Source organism: Canis lupus, chromosome 7 (genome assembly GCF_011100685.1).
Source record: "Canis lupus familiaris isolate Mischka breed German Shepherd chromosome 7, alternate assembly UU_Cfam_GSD_1.0, whole genome shotgun sequence".
Classification (NCBI taxonomy): Eukaryota; Metazoa; Chordata; class Mammalia; order Carnivora; family Canidae; genus Canis; species Canis lupus.
Window position 1 is genome coordinate 16,854,475 of NC_049228.1, and position 17,715 is coordinate 16,872,189.

General features: G+C 40.9%; 2 protein-coding genes and 1 long non-coding RNA gene across 4 annotated transcripts in view; 2 read left to right on the forward strand and 1 right to left on the reverse strand.

The window, feature by feature from the left end:
• LOC111096874 overlaps nt 1-1,360 on the forward strand; it is a 28,367-nt gene extending 27,007 nt beyond the window's left edge. The window contains exon 3 of the long non-coding RNA XR_005361621.1: nt 1,198-1,360. This is a non-coding gene — a long non-coding RNA (uncharacterized LOC111096874). The remainder of the gene's footprint in view (nt 1-1,197) is intronic.
• A 1,175-nt stretch (nt 1,361-2,535) lies between these two features.
• On the reverse strand, nt 2,536-12,168 carry ARPC5 (actin related protein 2/3 complex subunit 5). The gene is made up of 4 exons (XM_038542275.1): nt 11,849-12,168; nt 9,407-9,479; nt 6,984-7,160; nt 2,536-3,918 (listed from the first exon to the last, which is right to left on the reverse strand). Exons 1-4 carry the CDS (start codon nt 11,989-11,991, stop codon nt 3,856-3,858), a joined length of 456 nt encoding a protein of 151 aa, XP_038398203.1. The 5' UTR covers nt 11,992-12,168; the 3' UTR covers nt 2,536-3,855.
• A 292-nt stretch (nt 12,169-12,460) lies between these two features.
• The window catches only part of RGL1 (ral guanine nucleotide dissociation stimulator like 1), a 249,415-nt gene continuing 244,160 nt past the window's right edge, over nt 12,461-17,715 (forward strand). For both annotated transcript variants that reach the window (XM_038542276.1, XM_038542279.1), the window contains exon 1: nt 12,461-12,864. The gene's annotated coding sequence lies outside the window, so the exon portion shown is untranslated. The remainder of the gene's footprint in view (nt 12,865-17,715) is intronic.

Consider the following 17,715-nt stretch of genomic DNA (forward strand, 5'->3'; position numbering starts at 1 on the left):
CATTGGGCTCCGCACTGAGCTGGAGACTGCTTAAGATCCTCTCACTCCCTCTCCGTCACCACTCACTCTAGCCCTCCCCCCCCACACACAAAAAACTGTATAAAGAGCAAGATACAGAGAAATTACATGCTTTGAGAAACCCTCAGCCACTTTTCTCTTTTCTAGCAGAGTTAGGCATGTTATAGGTGTTGAACTCTAACCTCACTTTAAAAATCATCAAAAGGCAATTAAAACTCATAGTAAAGAAATAGCTATGTTCTGTGCACTGCTGAGTATGTCTTTTGTTGGTGTAGTACCTCTTCAAGTCTTCTTCCCTCAGCACCTGTCAACTTTCACCTCTCTGAAGGGCTCCCGAGTGGGTTTTACCTCTCAACAGTAGCCCCATGCATCTAGGGTTGAGAGTTCTAGAGAAAGCCCCAGTCCTCATCTGTCCTGGAAATACCTGTATTCCCAAGCACCAAACATGAGAAAAATTACGATGGAACCTTGGAGTCAGGCAGACAGGAGTTGGAATTCTGTTTCTGGCACCCTCAAACCATGTGATTTTATATATATTCTCTAAGCTTCAGTTAAGATTAAATATACAATGGGACGGGCACATAATAAGTACTCAATAAAGGGTGGCTTTTGTGTTTTAATCCACTTACTCAGAATCTTGCTTTGGGAATTAAAAGCTGTGCTACTACCATGTGCTGGGAGTTCTGTGCCTTTGGTTTCCTGCTTTTTGTGTTGTATCTATCTGGGTCAGGTTTCATATATTGTATAAAGCTCATGTAACTCGGTCTCATGGACCGAGGCAGGATTACTGATGTTTAACAGACTACTTTGAGATGAATACTCTAAATACAACTTACATTTTAAGAAATGATCAAAAATATTTTGAGGATAAAATTATCCATACCTGTTTTTTATGTTTTTTTTTTTTTTTTTAGATTTTATTTATTTATTCATGAGACACACAGAGAGAAGTAGAGACACAAGCAGGTTCCATGCAGGGAGCCCGACATGGGACTTGACCCCTGGTCTCCAGATCAGGCCCTGGATTGGAGGCAGTGCTAAACCACTGAGCCACCCGGGGTGCCCTATAAGTGAAGTTATTATTAACTTACTATTACTCTTCTATTATGTCCTTTATGATCCTTGGGAACACAGTAAATGTTTTTTAAAAAAATATTTGTTAATTTGTACCATTTACAGATTGACTGCACATATGTGTTACCGAGTTTCCTTGAGATATCATCACACTTCCTATCAAGTCTGTTACCTACATGGTGCAGTCACCTAATGACCAGAAAGGTATGTGTGCCATTTTCCCCCTTCAACAATGGCAAGAGTAAAACAAATGAAAATGGCTATAATGAAAAAGACCCACTGAGATTCCAGCAGAAGGGAATGGAAGGGAAAGAACTACTCTTGTACCAATCATCTGGACAACCCCTGCCCGGTCCTGGTCAGTATCGCCCGGGCTGACAGCCCAGATGAATCAGGGGAGCCAGTTGTTTGCAGCCGGCATCCATCCTGAGTCAGTCCTTCCAGGGTAATAACTGCTAAATATTTTTACTATCTCCCTGAGTGAAGCTGATAGGTTGGCAGATTCTGAACATAGCCATTTTAGGGTCTATAGAATATGAAACTCCAAGATTTTCCCTAACATGATAGTCGTAAAAGTGACATGAAGAAGGATTTTACACAGCAGTATTGCAATATCACTTTTGTTTTCACTTTAAAGTTTGTAAGGGGTTATGCTGTACCAACTGGATTACCTATTATTTACTTTCTCTTAACTCACAGCCCTCTGAATTGCCTGTTAAGTTTCTAGAGCTTTATTTACTTAAAAAAATTTTAGGGTAGCCCAGGGGGCTCAGCGGTTTAGCGCCGCCTTCAACCCAGGGCCTGATCCTGGAGGCCTAGGATCGAGTCCCACATCAGGTTCCCTGCATAGAGCCTGCTTCTCCCTCTCCCTTTCTCTTAAAAAAAAAAAAAAAAAAAAAGATTTTATATATTTATTCATGACAGACACACAGAGAAAGGCAGAGGGAGAGGTAGGCTCCTTGTGGGGAGCCCAATGTGGGACTCAATCCGGGGATCACAGGATCACAATCGCTGAGCCACCCAGGTGCCCCAATTTCTAGTTGTTTTTTTGTTTTTTTTAGTTTCTAGAGCTTTAAAGCAGGAAATCTAGTAGGGCCAGTGTGAAGACAAAAGAGGCTGCGGTGTGAGAAGGGGTGTAGAAGCCGGGAATAAATGACCACAGCTGCTAGGTTATTAGTTTAAGTCCTTGGGCAGTGATACTCCAGATGCTCAGCTGGCATCCAGAGGGCTATGCAATCATTCCAAGGGCTCCAGTGGTGTCCTGACATCATTAATGACGCTCTTCCCTTTACCCCACTACTTTATATTTGAACAAAGTCATTTTAGAAATCTTCTGTACCAAATTACTTCTTGTCAAGAGTACAATAACCTGCTGGTAAAACAGGAAAGCTTCCCTCTTAATTAACCGCATGTTCAGAAATATTAAAATAAGAGCTAGGAAAATAAATTATTCAACACTGACATTTTATTTTCAGAACTTTATCATTTTTACAAAACAAAACAAAAAGCAGGTATCAAAAACAGCAAAGAGGTTATAGAATTTTCTCCACCAGTTTTCACATAAGACAGTGATTATGAAACCGGTGTCCAATGTAAATACTAAACACAGGCTGATTTCCCTCTTGGTCCTATGCATTCAGGTGGTTTTGGAGTTACTGAGTAATAACTTTTTATAAGCACCGGTCATTTTGTGAGAACCGATTTGGTTTGTCTAACAAAGTAAACACTTTTTGCTGTGTGGCATCTTCCTTTTTTAAAAACCACTGAGCTAAAATACAGAATGTGTATGTGTCTGGATCTGAACCAAATCTCTTAAGATCCTAATTACCCTGAAGAACACTGAAGACATTTATAGGGCATATGAAATACTAGTTATATGCCTCATAATGTCTAAGGCAGCTATTCTGTTTCTAAAGAAAATAGCATTTCATTCAGAGGCTGCCCAGAATTTGAACTTCATCACTGTTTCCACATCTTTTCTCATTTGGAGTAATTTTCCCAAAGAGGGCCATATTATTAGAACGAAGTTTTATGCTCATGTCAAAGAGGCTCTGGCATTTCATAGATATATTTTTGTAGAGCAAGACTCCTTGCTCTGGACCCTGGAGACCACAAAGAAATCAAGAGGCCATGATTATTGGATGCAAAGAGGAAGAAGCGTACTTAAGCTCACATGATCTGGAGGTAAGCAGAAACAAAGCTGGAACTTGGTAGTGGTGTTCATTCACCGCTTGTTCTGGAAACACATTTTGCTTAAATAAGGGAATTATGGTCCAGTTTTGCAATGTTAATGGCTGCCAGTTTCGCAAACATTATTTTTTTATAAAGATCATTTCCTGGCTAGCAATGAGTAAGGAAACTGGCCTCAAACTCTGATCAAATTTCTCACTATTAGTCAAAAACAAAACAAAACAGCAAAAACAAAAACAAAAACGCAAAAACAAAACAAAACCCCACCAGCCAATAGGGGTTAGAATTGCACAATTAAACTTGGAAGGCAAATTATACTATATACAGACAAGTATACACTGAAATCGTTTTGAAAGCATGAAACATTCCTGTTCATAAATATTTCCTCTGTGTTATTCCAATTTTCACAAAAGGAAAACTGATATGTAATTGTTCTTTACTGATATGAAAAAGGAAGCAAGAAGGCAAAGCTGAGAGAAACAGATGCTACCCAAAGGGCAGCGGTGGCATTTGGTTGTTTTGGTCTTTGTACCAGCGACTCCCACACCCACAGGATATCCAGTTCCTGCTGGACTACACAGTCTTCCTCGCAGTCAAGACTCGGACAATGGAGCCTACTCCTCCTGCAGCAAGTGCCTAAAAACAAACCAAAATGTAAACGCTGATGGAATTATAAAGGGCTAATTATCATACCCAAGTAAGACTTTTTTTCTTACAGAAGGAATGTGTGCGGCTATCAACTTCGGCTTCATTAATTTTCATAAACGTTCTTGAACACCAATTACGCACCCAGCACTGCAGAGCCAGTGATTGATAAAACCTTCACAGTCCCTGCCCTCGTGTACCTACATGCTCGTGAGATACTAGTTTACATTCTATAATTTTTTTCCCCCACATAATAGGATGTTCTTCAAGATTTACAGCATGTTCTTGCTGAAAACATGTGCTCAAATGTAAATTTAGGACATTCACTTTGCTCTTTTATTTTTTAAAAGATTTTATTTATTTATTCGTGAGAGAGAGAGAGAGAGAGAGAGAGGGAGGGAGAGAGAGAGGCAGAGACATAGGCAGAGGGAGAAGCAGGCTCCACGCAGGAAGCCTAATGTGGGACTCAATCCTGGGACTCCAGGATCATGCCCTGGGCCGAAGGCAGGCACTAAACCGCTGAGCCACCCAGGCATACCCACTTTGCTCTTTTAACACTGTCAGGGAAAAAGTTCAAACTGGTATCAACTACCCTAAGTCCCATTTAGATCAGCCAGCTTGTTAGATTCTTTTTATTCCTCCAAGCTAAAAGTGTATCATTTAATAGCTAAGAACTTAGGAACTTTAATTTTGACACTACCTTGAAAGACTGGAAGTCATGATCAAGTGTCAGGAGCTGAAAGCTCTAGCTTACTTACTGAATACTTTTGTGTACCGAGTACTGTGCTAGATGCTAGGGATATAGCACCTTCTGGTCTACTAGGAAGGGACAGAACATAAAAGAGAGATTATGTTAATATAACATAATGTACGAAATGACAGAGGTGTGCCCTGGGGTAAGGAGGTACTCAGGCAGGGAGGAAATCCTGAGCAAAGGTACAGAGGTGTGAAACAGTAAGGTGTGTCCTGGGAAAACATACTATTATGCTGCTCACTGCTGGAGCAAGGGGGATGAACGGCATAAAAGAGGAGTGGCTAGACTTTGGAACTTGAGCTTTACTCTGCAGGTGACTGAAAGGGTAGATCTGGATTTCAGAGAGGGCATTTGGCGACCGGGTGGAGAACAGATTCGAGAGAAGCAGAGCTGGTGGCTGGAGGCCTGTGTAGGAAGTTACAGCAAAAATCTGGGGGAGATGCTGCAAAGAGCTGCATCAGAGGGGTATCTAAGCGTGTGGCTGGAGAAGTATTTAGCAGACAGACAGGCAAAAATTGGTGATGATGTTAGGAAGCAATGAAGACTTGATGTGTGCCTCAGTTTCCCCATCCACCAAAAAAGGAATGATAGCAAGCTTTCCCTCCTACTATTTTTATGAAGATTAAAGGAGTTATTTATGAAGTGATTAGGAGAATGCTTGGAATACAGTAAGTGCTCCATCAGTGTCTGCTATGATCCTGGGACTGTACAGGAACCAGGATGCTTAGGTTGTTAAGCTGGCTCTTCATCTCTAAATTGAGGGTGATAAAGATGCTTATATGCCTCCTAAAGTTGTTCTAAGGCTTAAATGAAACATCATCTAATGGTACAGTGTCTGGCAAACGCAAAGTATTCCTGAATAGGATGACCATATACATTATTCTCCAACTGGTACACTGAGTGAAAGTGAACTATTCATAATCATGTTGGGACAACAGGCATAAACTGGAGCCATCTTGGGAAAATAGGGAGGTCTGGTTACCCTGTCCCTAAAAGTTAGGCTCTCTTTGACAGTGCATGAGTGATCAAGTGACTTGATTAAGACAAGTTCTACAGCCTATTCTCATCTTCCATTTGTGTTTTCACTCAGATACACGGACAACAGCTTCTAAAGACTGAGAGTTGGGAACTGAGAGATATTAGAATATACCCCTTCCCTGTGGTTGGTTCTATTTAAATGTTACACTGTTCACATCTGTACCCATATTACCCAAGAGTTGGGTATTAAAAATGACCTTACCAACTTTTTACCTAACGCTAAAAATTTCCCTTAGCTATTTTTTGAGGGACAGTGTACCACCATCTGCTCACACTGCAGAATCAAATGCATGAAAACAGAAAAACATTGAAGAACTCTTGATCTTACCCCACCTCTGATTTCTTTTCTTTAAATCCTGTAACATACAGAGCATGAAATTTGCTCCTTTAACCATCTTTCAGGGTAAAATTCAGTGGCACTCATTATATTCTCAGGATTATAGTCACCACTGTTTCCAATAATTTTCATCACCCTAAAAAGAAACACTGTCCCCATTAAGTAAGAACTCTCTATCCTCCCTTCCCCCAGTCCCTGATAACCTCTCATCTTCTCTCTCTCTCTCTCTGAATTTGCCTCTTCGAGGTATTTCCTGTAAGTGGAATCACACCGTAATTTGTCTTTCTGCAACAGGCTTACTTCACCTTGCACAACGTTTTCAAGGTTCATTCGTGCTGTGCCATGTATGTAATTTCCTTCTTTCTGTTGTTCAAAAAAACAAAATGTAGTGTATGCATAAAATGGAGTATCTGGGGGATCCCTGGGTGGCTCAGCAGTTAAGTGCCTGCCTTCTGCCCAGGGCGTGATCCCGGAGTCCTGGGATCGAGTCCCATGTCCGGCTCCCTGCATGGAGCCTGCTTCTCCCTCTGCCTGTGTCTCTCTGTGTCTCTCACGAATAAATAAATAAATCTTAAAAAAAAAAAGGATTATCTATTCATCCGTCCTTGGGCACATGTGTGTTTCTAACCTTCTGGCCATGGTCAACGAATTTTTTACTTTTATTGTTTATCTTATTTTCAAAGTTCGGATTTAGTTCCAAGTTCAAGATCATGTTGAATGAACAGTAATCGTTACTGAATAAATATGTGTTGCAAACCAAAATCTCTTAAGACTAGGGTTAGGAAACATAAATCTAAGCTTTCGTTTTCATGCATTTATTTGTAAAGAAAATGATGTAGTCAAAATAATGATTTAGGTGAGAAGAGCAGTCATGGTTACTTTCTATCAATAAGTGGCCAGTTGGAGGGACTCTAGGTCGTAACTTACCTTTTCATGCCATTGCAGTAACACAGCACTGCTGTTGTCAGAGGGGCTCTCGAAGCCTTTATAAATATATTTCATGAGGAGATCCACACCATTTTTGTCCAGGGACTGAACTGCCTTCTCGATATCATTAGCTTTAAAAGAGATGAGCACCTTCAAGACAATACTGCCCGCTCGATCCTGGGGACACAGAGAACAGAGCATTCACACGTAAGCACGTAGAGTGGTTGTTCTGGAAAAGGTGACACTTAAGACCTGATGGACATGGTGCAGCCCAGGTGGCTCAGCCATCAGCCCAGGGTGTGATCCTGGGGATCCGGGTTCGAGTCCCACATCAGGCTCCTGTGTGGAGCCTGCTTCTCCCTCTGCCTGTGTATCTGCCTCTCCCTTTCTCTGTGTCTCTCATGAATCAATAAATAAAATCCTTAAAAAAAAAAAAAAAAAGACCTGATGGACATGAAAGAAGAATCCTTAGGGGTATTTGAGAAAAGTATTCAGAGGAAAGAAGGAAAGAACATGTGCTGTCACTGTATGTTCAGGGTGTTCAAGGAAAGCAGAAAGATCCCTGGTAGCCAGCGACATGGTGGAGGAGTAGGACAGGTCAGGAGGTAGCCGAAGACAGACCACGTAAGCCCTCGCAGGCCGCTGTGAAGACTGTGGCTTTCATTAAGAGAAAGGAGAAGATGTTGGAAGATATTGAGAACAGTGATAGAATCTGACCTGTGTATGAGATAACAGTGATATAATCTGACTCTGGCTGCCATGTTGAGGATGAGCTGATGGGAAGTTGGTGAGGGGCAGGGGACAAGGCTGGGAGACCAGTCTGGAAGTTACTGCAATAACATAGGCTGGTTTGGGCTAGCATGGTAGCTCAGGAGAACGACAGATTCTTGACATGTTTGAAGGAGAGCTGAAAGCATCTGCTTACAAAGAGATATGGTAATTTTCCAACTTTATTAAGTCGGCATTTAAATTTTACTTCTTGACCTCAGAGAAAACCCCAAAGACAAAGACAATGAATTGCAGTTCTACCTTGAACCATCCTTCAATAATAGTTAATAAAAATAACTTTTTAAGAAAATTTAAGTTTCCTGTCTACAGTAGGTAGATATAGTGATATTCATTTATAATTTTTTTTTCTGATAAAAGGCTGCTCCAAGAGCAAAGTTATTTTTCCACTCAAGAAGCCAAGCACTTAATTAAGAACACTTAATTTACCCTTTCAACAATTTCACTTCTCCTATTCAAGAAAGAGTGATTATCTTTGGCATTCCTACTGATCAGGAGTTTACAGAATGTTTCTACCACCTATTGCTGTCTTCAGTTTAAAGACTAAGCAATTACCCAATTTAGAAAAATATTCTTACAACCACAGCTATAACTTCCCACCCACAAACTGTGATAAAAACTCACCCATATAAAAGCAGAAGGTGGTAAAATTGAAATCTCAATGACGTCCCTCACCACTTTCAAAAACCAAAGAAATGTTTCCTCTCATTGTTGCCTAGATAATTATTATGCATTTACCTAAGTTATTACTAGTACTCAAATTAAAGAGATCCTTAGGGCTCCTACAGACAATGGGGTCAGAGCTCTGGGCTTCATTTTATACAATTAGTAAGTAAGTTCTCAAGTATTTCCGGAAAGACTGTTGCAGGGAACGTTAAGTCATGTTTTTCTGAAGGGCAATTTGGCAATGCCACTTGTAACAAAAGCCTTAAAAAATGGCATTCTAAAACCCGGCAATTCGCTTCTAGGAATTTATTCAAAGGAAATAATTAACAGTTTACTCAAAATTGTTCATTTCCGTACTGTTTACAACAACAAAAGGTCAATAATCTAAATACATGACAAAAGATTAGTTATATGTAAACTGCAGCATATCTATATGCAGCCATTAAAAAAGGTGCTTATAGAAATAAACTTACTGCCAAGGAAAGATGTCCATGTATATCATTAAAAAAGCCAATTACAAAACTCCCTTTTTATTTAAAAAACAACTACTAAGAGACAAGCTCTGTAAGCATATAACACCAGAAAGTAAAGACCGATGATCTCTGGGCAGTGGGATGATGACGATTACCCCTTTTTGCCTCTCTCTGAGTTTTCTATAAACATTTAATACTTGGATAATTTAGAAAAATTTTTAAAAAGCAACCAAATAGAATCTATTTATTTTGTAAAAGTATTGTTTATTCTTCAGGCCTATGCTCCAATTCCTCGAGTGCCTCCATTAAACACACTGAAATGGTCTCTCATAACTCAGTATTAGAGTGAGATTATTTTCATATGTAAATTTTTACCTAACAAACTACACAGAGTAAGCTCCTGTATGTCAAAGACAATAAACAGTTAAACTATTTGTTGATTCCATGATACTTCAGAGGATTTTGGAAAGAATGCTAAGACACCAGCGTCTGACTCACCTTCACGGCCTGACTCTTGGTGTTGATAGGGGGATTTTTCAGAGCTGCCTGTAGGGCGGCTGTCATGTTTCCTGTGATGGAGGTTAAGGGGATAGCAGCAAAGGGGAGCCTTCAGAAAAACATCGGAACTACCAGGTATCATTGGTTCTTAAGACTTGACTTTATACGTAGAAAGAAAAATTACCACGATCGCTATGTTCAATATTGGAAAACTCAGTATGTTGGTTTCAAGGATGTCAATCACATGTAAAACACAGAGAACATAAGAGGAGGTAATAAGGCAAAGACCAGTTCCGGCCTGGCTCTAATTACTAAATGAACACTTCGAGAGCCTTTTATTTTCCAGTAAGACACATATGAAACATTATTCAGAGTGATACGTATATTTTAAATTACATATCTACGTATTAGAATTATTAGGTCCCCAAATGAAACAGCATACCCTCAACCAAAATGTCTTTTTATGTGATTCTTAACTGGAAAAATATGGACCAAACTTTTGCTAGAATTATATTCTATCTTAATTGAAATACTTGTAGAAAATGCTGGTAATTATTCCAGCACTCTACATGATACACATTAGTAACCTCTCAATATTAACAAAAGATCTAATAATTCAATGTCCTTTAGGCTGTAGCTTAATTTTTCTGTTTTGCATATTTTCTCTTATACTTCCAAAAAGGTCATTGACACTGTTTTAGGTCATACCTATTAAATTTAGTCTTTGAAAGCACCAGTGAGTTAGCAAGTATGAGACACGGAAGGCCAATCAGACTGTCAGAATATACAGTCATTCCCCTAAAAGGAAAACCACAGAGTTCATTTGTTCCTCCATCTGTAGTGCCTGACTAGAGCTGGTCTCTTCTGGTTGCAACAAGAGAAGAGACAATATCTTTTAAGATAAAGAGATTAGAAAGCAGATCCATTTTATGGATCCAGCCGTACCAGTTGAGAGTCAGCACCCATCAACCTAAAGTTAGTTCACAAAACGTCATTTATCCATTACAAAGAATGTTTTCAGACAGAATAATGTTCATTGCTTATGTTTGGAAAAAAAAGAACAAAACAAAACCAAAACACCCCAAAACAAAAACCCCCTATGGCTGGTGGTAAGCTGTTATTTCCAAGGCTTAACAAACTTCTAGAAAAGCTTCCTTTGGCAGACTGGCTCATTTTTAAGACCTTAAAGCACTTACGTATTTAAATAATGCAACAGAGCAACAGCTGACTGTGAGAGTTGTGGAAATCAAAGAAACATCTGTATGTTGGTAAATGTTTAATGCTGTATTTTAGGTGCCTTTAAGACTAGATATAGTCACAACCAATATTTTCACTCCTATTTCCCCATTATACTTTAATAGAACATTGATGAGGAGAGGTTTAAAAAGTCTTCCCTATCTTATGAATACATTCAAGAATAATTAGAAGTGAGTGAATTCAGTAATTGAGAATCTCTAGAACTACAGCTTTAGCTGTTGCAACATTTACATTTTTCTAAAAGAGATGTGGTGCCAAATACTCGCTCAACACTGATGAATATTCAAATATGCAAAAAAAAAAAAAAAAAAAAAACAACACCAAAAACCCCAGGAACTGACAGCCGCATTTTAACTGAAATGGAAATGGATTTCAGGATTGCAAAAAATAAAAAATAAAAAAAATAAAAAATGATGCTGCTTTGCGCAAAATGACTCATCGTCTATTTTGCTCATCATCTACTTTATTCACTGGGGCTTATCTTAAATATTTCCAGGGATTCTCCACCTGCCATCCCTGTGCATTGTCCCCTTGCTTCGCAGGTAGAAGCCTCCAAGCTTCCTTGTCGGGAGCTGGCCGTTTCGTACTCACTCCGTTTCCCCGGGGCTAACACATTCGTATCTGCAACAAATTCCTTTCTCTGTAAATAACTATAATTATTAAAAGGGCCCAGGGGCTAAAAAGGCCAGGGGGCCTCGACCGTGCACACCGCCCCATGCCTCCCCGCGAGGAATGAACTCTCCTAACGCGGCCGAAGAGCGAACCGCCAGCACCACGACGCAGGCAGCCCGCTCCCCGCAATCGCACACCTCCGGAGGGGCGGGGGGACCTCCGTGACCTCGGGCCCGGGCCCCTGCCCCTCCCCCCGGGGCCGGCGGACAGCAGCCGAGGCCTCCCCTCCGAGCCCCGAGGGCGCGGCCGCCCCGCCGCTTCCCGGGGCAGCGACTCGGGCCGCCACCTGAGGAGTCGGGGCGGGGGCGGGCTCCGGGGTGACCCGGGGTGACCCGGGGTGACTCGGCTAGACGCGGGAGCGCCCCCGGCCGCCCGTCCGGCGGACCCCGCAGGGCCAGAGCCGCCGCCCCTGCCCCGGGAGCGGCCCGGCGGGCGGGGTCCCCGGGCGGGGTCGCGGGGTCCCGGGGCGGGGCGGGGCGGGAGCGCGGGGAGGCCGGCAAACGCCAAGGATATTGCCGCAGGCAGGAGTCCACCTCGCCTTCGTCGGGCCCGGCCTGCCCGTCGCCCCCGTCCTCCTCGTCCACGAACTTGTTCTCGTCGTACTCATCCACGTCCACCTTCCGGAACCGGGCCGACGACACCGTGTTCTTCGACATCGCGAGCCGGACCGGCGGCCTAAGCCTCCTCTCGGTGCTGCCTCGCCCTCGGGAAGCGCAGCCCACCAGGAACCCGCAGCCCGGGCGCCTTCACTTCCCTCTTCCGCTCTGGGGCGTCGCCGGCAGCCGCGGCTCGGACGCTTCTGGGCCTGCGCGCTGGCGGCGCTCCTTCCTCCTCGGCGACATGCTCTCCGCCCGCCGCCCACGCCGCCCCCGCTCCTCCCGGGCGCGCGCGCGAGGGACGGCGCGCCGGGCGCAGTGCGCAGGCGCGGGCTCGCGGCAGGAAGGGGGCGGGGCGGGGCGAGGGAGGCGGGGGCGGGCGGGGGCGGGGCCGGGGGCGGGCCGAAAGCGGCGCCGCGGGCAGAGGTGAGAGGCGATTGGCCGTCCGCGGGCGTCACGTGATCCCCAGGGGGTTTCCATAGCAACGCTTCTCTGCGGTCCCGCGGAAGGGGGGCGGCGGGGGTCTTAGGCTGGCGGCTATGGGCTCTGGGGGCGGGTGGCTCCTGCTGCCGCCGCCGCCGCCGCCGCCGCCGCCAGCGACCTGTCGCCGGGGTCCTGCGTGAGGTCCGGCTGGCCCGGACTTGCCTGTGGGGTGGGATGGACTGGTGGCCGGACCGAGTCCCCTGCAGTTGGCAGGAGTATGGGGCGGAGTGATGCGCGCCCGGGCGCCCAGCGTCGGTCTAGTTGTCAGAGGCATCACTTGGGACCGTGCGCTGCCCGTGGCTGCGTTCCTGAGCCGGGAGCCCCTTTCCCGGGGCTGGAGCTACGCCGCGCGGCCAGCGGGAAGTCCCCAAGGACGGAGTCGAAAGGTCGTCTCTTATCTGGCTGTGCTGTGTGACAGCATCCCGACGGCACCTGCAGAGCCTGAACTAGGTATCATCTCCTTGGGGAGGGAGACGGAGGTTCTGGGCAAGGGCTCGCGTGGCAGACCTGGGGCGGACCTGTGGAATTTGGGGTAGGGTCAGTCACCGGCATCTTAAAAATAAGTGGTGGTTTGGAGCAAGCACGGAAGAAAAGGATAGGGGCGAGCTATGCCCTCCGGTGCTGTGGGGAAACAAAACGTGTGAGGATTAGTAGGTTTGAGATGAAGATTTATATTTGTGATTTGAGATTTATATGATCCTGCTAGGCCAGCTTTTTATTACATTGGACATCCTCGTTTCTGAGAGCAAAGCCCTTACTGAGGAGGCAAAGGCACTAACACTAAAGAAATGGTAGTTGTGCTGTGTGTGTAACACCGAAGCACAAATATTTGCAGAATAAAATTATTTTGGACATTTAGCTGGACGCTGCTCAGATAGCTTTATGTTTTCCTGACATCCTCTCAGGTCTCGTTCAATTCCACCTCTAGCAGAAAGCCAGCTGTTGCCCTGTTGATACCCCAATCCTTGGTTTCCTGTGCTGTATTGAAACGAGCCCTGGACTTAGAATCAAAAACCCTGGCTGAAGTATTGACTTCCACTCATAATCTATTTGATTGAGGCATGCCACTTAAAATCCTCAATTTCAGGTTCCTCGTTGCTAAAGTGGAGCTAATAATAACGTACTTCGCGAGATTGTTCTGAGGACTAAGTACGGGAAAGTGTTCTGAAGCTCTAAAATTCTACATAGATGCAAAATGCATGTTACTTGTACCATTGATTTTGGCGTTAGTCTTACGAATTACTTAATGACATATCATGTTTTATCTTGCTCCTGGAAGAGATCAAAAGATTCTGGAGGGCAAAGACTTGCCTTTTATTTATTTTGTATCTTGCTTTACATCTGATGTAATGCTAAGCATGCAGGCAGTGCTCAATACATTCTGGTACTCAATTATTCATTGATGAATGAATAAAATGTGAAAGGCAGTACAGTTTGAAAGTCACACTGAACATAATGAATCAGTAAGAAAAGGAAGAGAGATCTCAAAATCAAACATTTGTGGGACAGATATGCATACATATGTATATATGTATAGCTGTATCTACACTGACATATATACATAGTTGTATATGTATGTATGTGGATATATATACATGTATAAATATATGGAGAGAGACTGAAAGAGTTCACAGGAATGGAATGCACCCTTTCTTCTTGGAAGGAAGAAGCAATATGGCATTTTTCTCCTCCCAATTAAACCACCCTTCTGGAAAATTTATCATTTAGGTGATAGAAGTGACATTTCTTTAAATTAACATTCAAGTTATCTGCAAACACATGATAAAAACTCTCCCCCATACTGTTTTAACAGAGCAAAGGAAAATTTTCTACCTGTTGGTAATATTTATTTTAAAAAGTCATATACCAAAGTATCAGACCATTACTATGGTAAGTGGCATTATATAACTTAGAATATAAGATTTGTTTTAATATTTCTTCCTCAGTCTCAATCTTTTGCTAACTTTAGTAAGAGCCAAACAGTGTACTTGTTTTGATGTTGAAGACGATTGCACTTTTCCCTTCTTATAAATCAAGATTTTCTTTGAAGGGAAAATTGAACATTAGAGAAGTGCTACTGAGAACAAACAGAAACAAGAATTTAAGACTAATGTATCCCTTCTCTTACATTTCTCTTCTTTTGTATTAGGTTTTATTTAGACGGTGTCTTTATTGTCTTATTTTAGAACTGGGAAAGAATCCTGGGGTAGAAATCAACTTAAGGGAATAGTGAGAGGAATTTAAAAAATCGAGTTGCTCAAGGGTATAATTGATTTGATTACTCAGAATTTTGCTGTATATGTTGAATATGTTAAATATAATTAATCAATTCTCAGTTGCATAATACATTTAAGATGTAATAATGTCGAAAAGGTCCTTTTCCAATGCGGTATTTTTTATCATCTCACGATGCTAAGTACCTAGTACATAGTAGGTATGAAACACATTTCTACCCAATGAATAATCTGACAATTTTGCAATCATATTTAGAGATTGGGTATTTCTTAATGGACACTTTAATTTCCTCCCTACCCCAATCAGCTAACAGTTAAATCTATAAAGCTTTAGGGAATGTGTGTGTGTATGTGTGTGTGTGAAGAAATCTGTCTTTAATTATCTTTTACTTATTTTGCAAATGACAATTTTTAATGTTAATCATAGTACTTAATTCATTTTAGATACTATTACTCTCCATATTTTAATTTTTCAAATGAGTGTTTATCCCTAAAATAAAGGATCCGTAACGTTTTAAGACATTTTATTTATTGTGCAAATAACTTGGTTTGGCTGAATACTAATGACTAGATCTCAATTTTCTCAAGGTTAGTGCTGCATGATAGAGTGTAGCTCCTTTTTATTATCTGTGATAATGCAAAGAGTAAAAGATCTTTTTAATTAGAAGGGATTTTGATAAAACCGTTTTATAATAGATCTTTCCTTTCAGATATTTTAAGCTGAGTACTCTACCTACCATGTGCTTCTTTTCCCCAGCCTTGCCACTAAATACTCAACGAAGACATTGAGTCCCACAGCAATGAAATGGAAGTGAGCCCAGTGTTAATCAAATGTATCAAACATGAGTTATAAATATAAAATTAATAAGTAAATTTCAGTTCTAGTCATGATGATGTAATACCACTGTCTTCTAGCAACATAATTACTACAATATAAAAAGTTTTTTTTATCATGTTACCTAGACTATAGTATGGTCTAATGCTTATAGATAATATCCAAATGAACTGATTAACTGGTTCTGTGTTGACACCAACAACCTTCCACACCTTCAGTTTTTGCTTTGTGATTTATTTTAGCTTTATATAACTTTATGAGTACACACTAAGGTAGGGTAGAAAGGGTGAACTATTTTACAATGGGACCTTTATTTACATACTAGTCCTTCTAAGATTAAAAATTTTTAAATCTGTACTCTTGTCTCAGGAAAAGTGTTTAGTGCTAAATGAAACAATAAACCTTGTTTTTATTTATTATTATTTTTTTTTAATTTTTTTTTTAATTTTATTTATGATAGTCACAGAGAGAGAGAGAGAGAGAGAGGCAGAGACACAGGCAGAGGGAGAAGCAGGCTCCATGCACCGGGAGCCCGACGTGGGATTCGATCCCGGGTCTCCAGGATCGCGCCCTGGGCCAAAGGCAGGCGCCAAACCGCTGCGCCACCCAGGGATCCCTAAACCTTGTTTTTAAATATTGTTTTGAATGAGACTCTTATTTATTTTTTTTTACCTGCTTATGATAGTGTTAAGAGAAGCTATGGATTCAAACATTTGTTTATTCTCTTTCTTTCCCATTACTGGGATCTCTTATTATGCTAACAGTTGGTTTAAGGTTATATTTTTTGTCATAGTATACAATCATAATGTTTAAGATAATGATAACTTACATTTTCTTTTCTAAAATTTATATCACTTTTATTTTTTTATCTTATTGCATTAATTGGACTTTCAAATCAGTGTTGAAAAACTGGGTGATAATAAGCATCTCTTGTTTCTATTTTAATGGAAATAGTGTTGGTATTTTACCAGTTTATATTTCCTATTGTTTTAGGATATTTAGGAATGACTGCTGAAATTGTCAAATGTTTTTTTGAGGGGTCTAATGATAAAAAATGTGTTATTTTTTATCTTTTAATTTGTAAATGTATGAATTATATATATATATATAGCACTGAACTATTCTCATATTTCTAAAATAGATTCTGGTTACTATTTTAATTACTTGATAGATTCAATTAGTTTCTGTTTTGTTTACATGATTTCAGAATCAATATGTATAAGTGAGATTGGCGCATAGTATATATTTGTGCCATCTCTATTCAATTTTGATATTAGTATAGCTTTGTAAGATGAATTGAGAATATTTCCACCTTCTTTTCTATGCTCTGGAAAAGTTTGAATAGTAGGGAATTACTAAGCTATTTTTTCTTTGCATGTTACAAAATGTGCTTGCAGAATTATCTGGACTTGTTCATGTTTTTAGAGTTAGATCTTTGATCATCTTTATCTTCTGTGGTTTTTGACTAGTTTTCTTTCCTTTTTGACTCAATTTTATAATTTACATTTAATAATTGTGCATTCCATCTAGATTGCCAATGTATTGGCAAAAAATTGCACAAAATATTTTCTTACAATTATTTTAATATCTTTCATGACCATGGACTTATTACTTCCCTTGTTGCTTTAAGCAAAATATTAAAACCAAACTTTTTTCTCCCCCTAACCTGATTATTACAAATGCTAGTAATACATCTTTCCTTCTTCTAGAAGATAAAATTTATAGTTTTGGTAAAATTGGAAAGATCCTGCAATTCCTATTTTTTCTACTGTCTATTCTAATTCTATCAATATTTTATTAATAATTGCAACTGCCCCATGAATGGTTTTATGTTAGACCTGGTAAGCAATCTCTTTATTTACATTATTTAATCCTCAGAGTAGCTTTAGGGCTTAGGAATTAATGTGTCCATTTTATGGATGAGGAAACTAAGACTAAGAGAGATTATGTAACTCAGCCAATAATACTCCACCAGCAAGTGGCAGACTGGTATGGTAATTAGGTGTGTCACATTCCAAAGCTTTTGCTTTTAATCACCACTCTCTGCTTTCAGTACCTCTTTCTCATTATTCCCAACTGTACTGCTCACCTTGGTGCTAAAAATAACGATATAACTATCAGGGTCCAAATAAACCCACACATAGCTTTTCAATAGCTTAAAATGAACTCTAAACTGTGAACTTAAAAGATCTTGTTATTGTAATGATGGTTTTTGGTAAAGATTTTGTTTAT

Bases quoted from the DNA above. Each gene is read 5' to 3' on its own strand.
- ARPC5 (XM_038542275.1), bottom strand. From the start codon at position 11,991: ATGTCGAAGAACACGGTGTCGTCGGCCCGGTTCCGGAAGGTGGACGTG. The intron at 7,161-9,406 runs GTGAGTCAGACG...CTGTGTCCCCAG, and splicing joins CCAAGAGTCAGGCCGTGAAG to GATCGAGCGGGCAGTATTGT. The intron at 3,919-6,983 runs GTAAGTTACGAC...GTTTGTTTTTAG, and splicing joins TACTGCAATGGCATGAAAAG to GCACTTGCTGCAGGAGGAGT.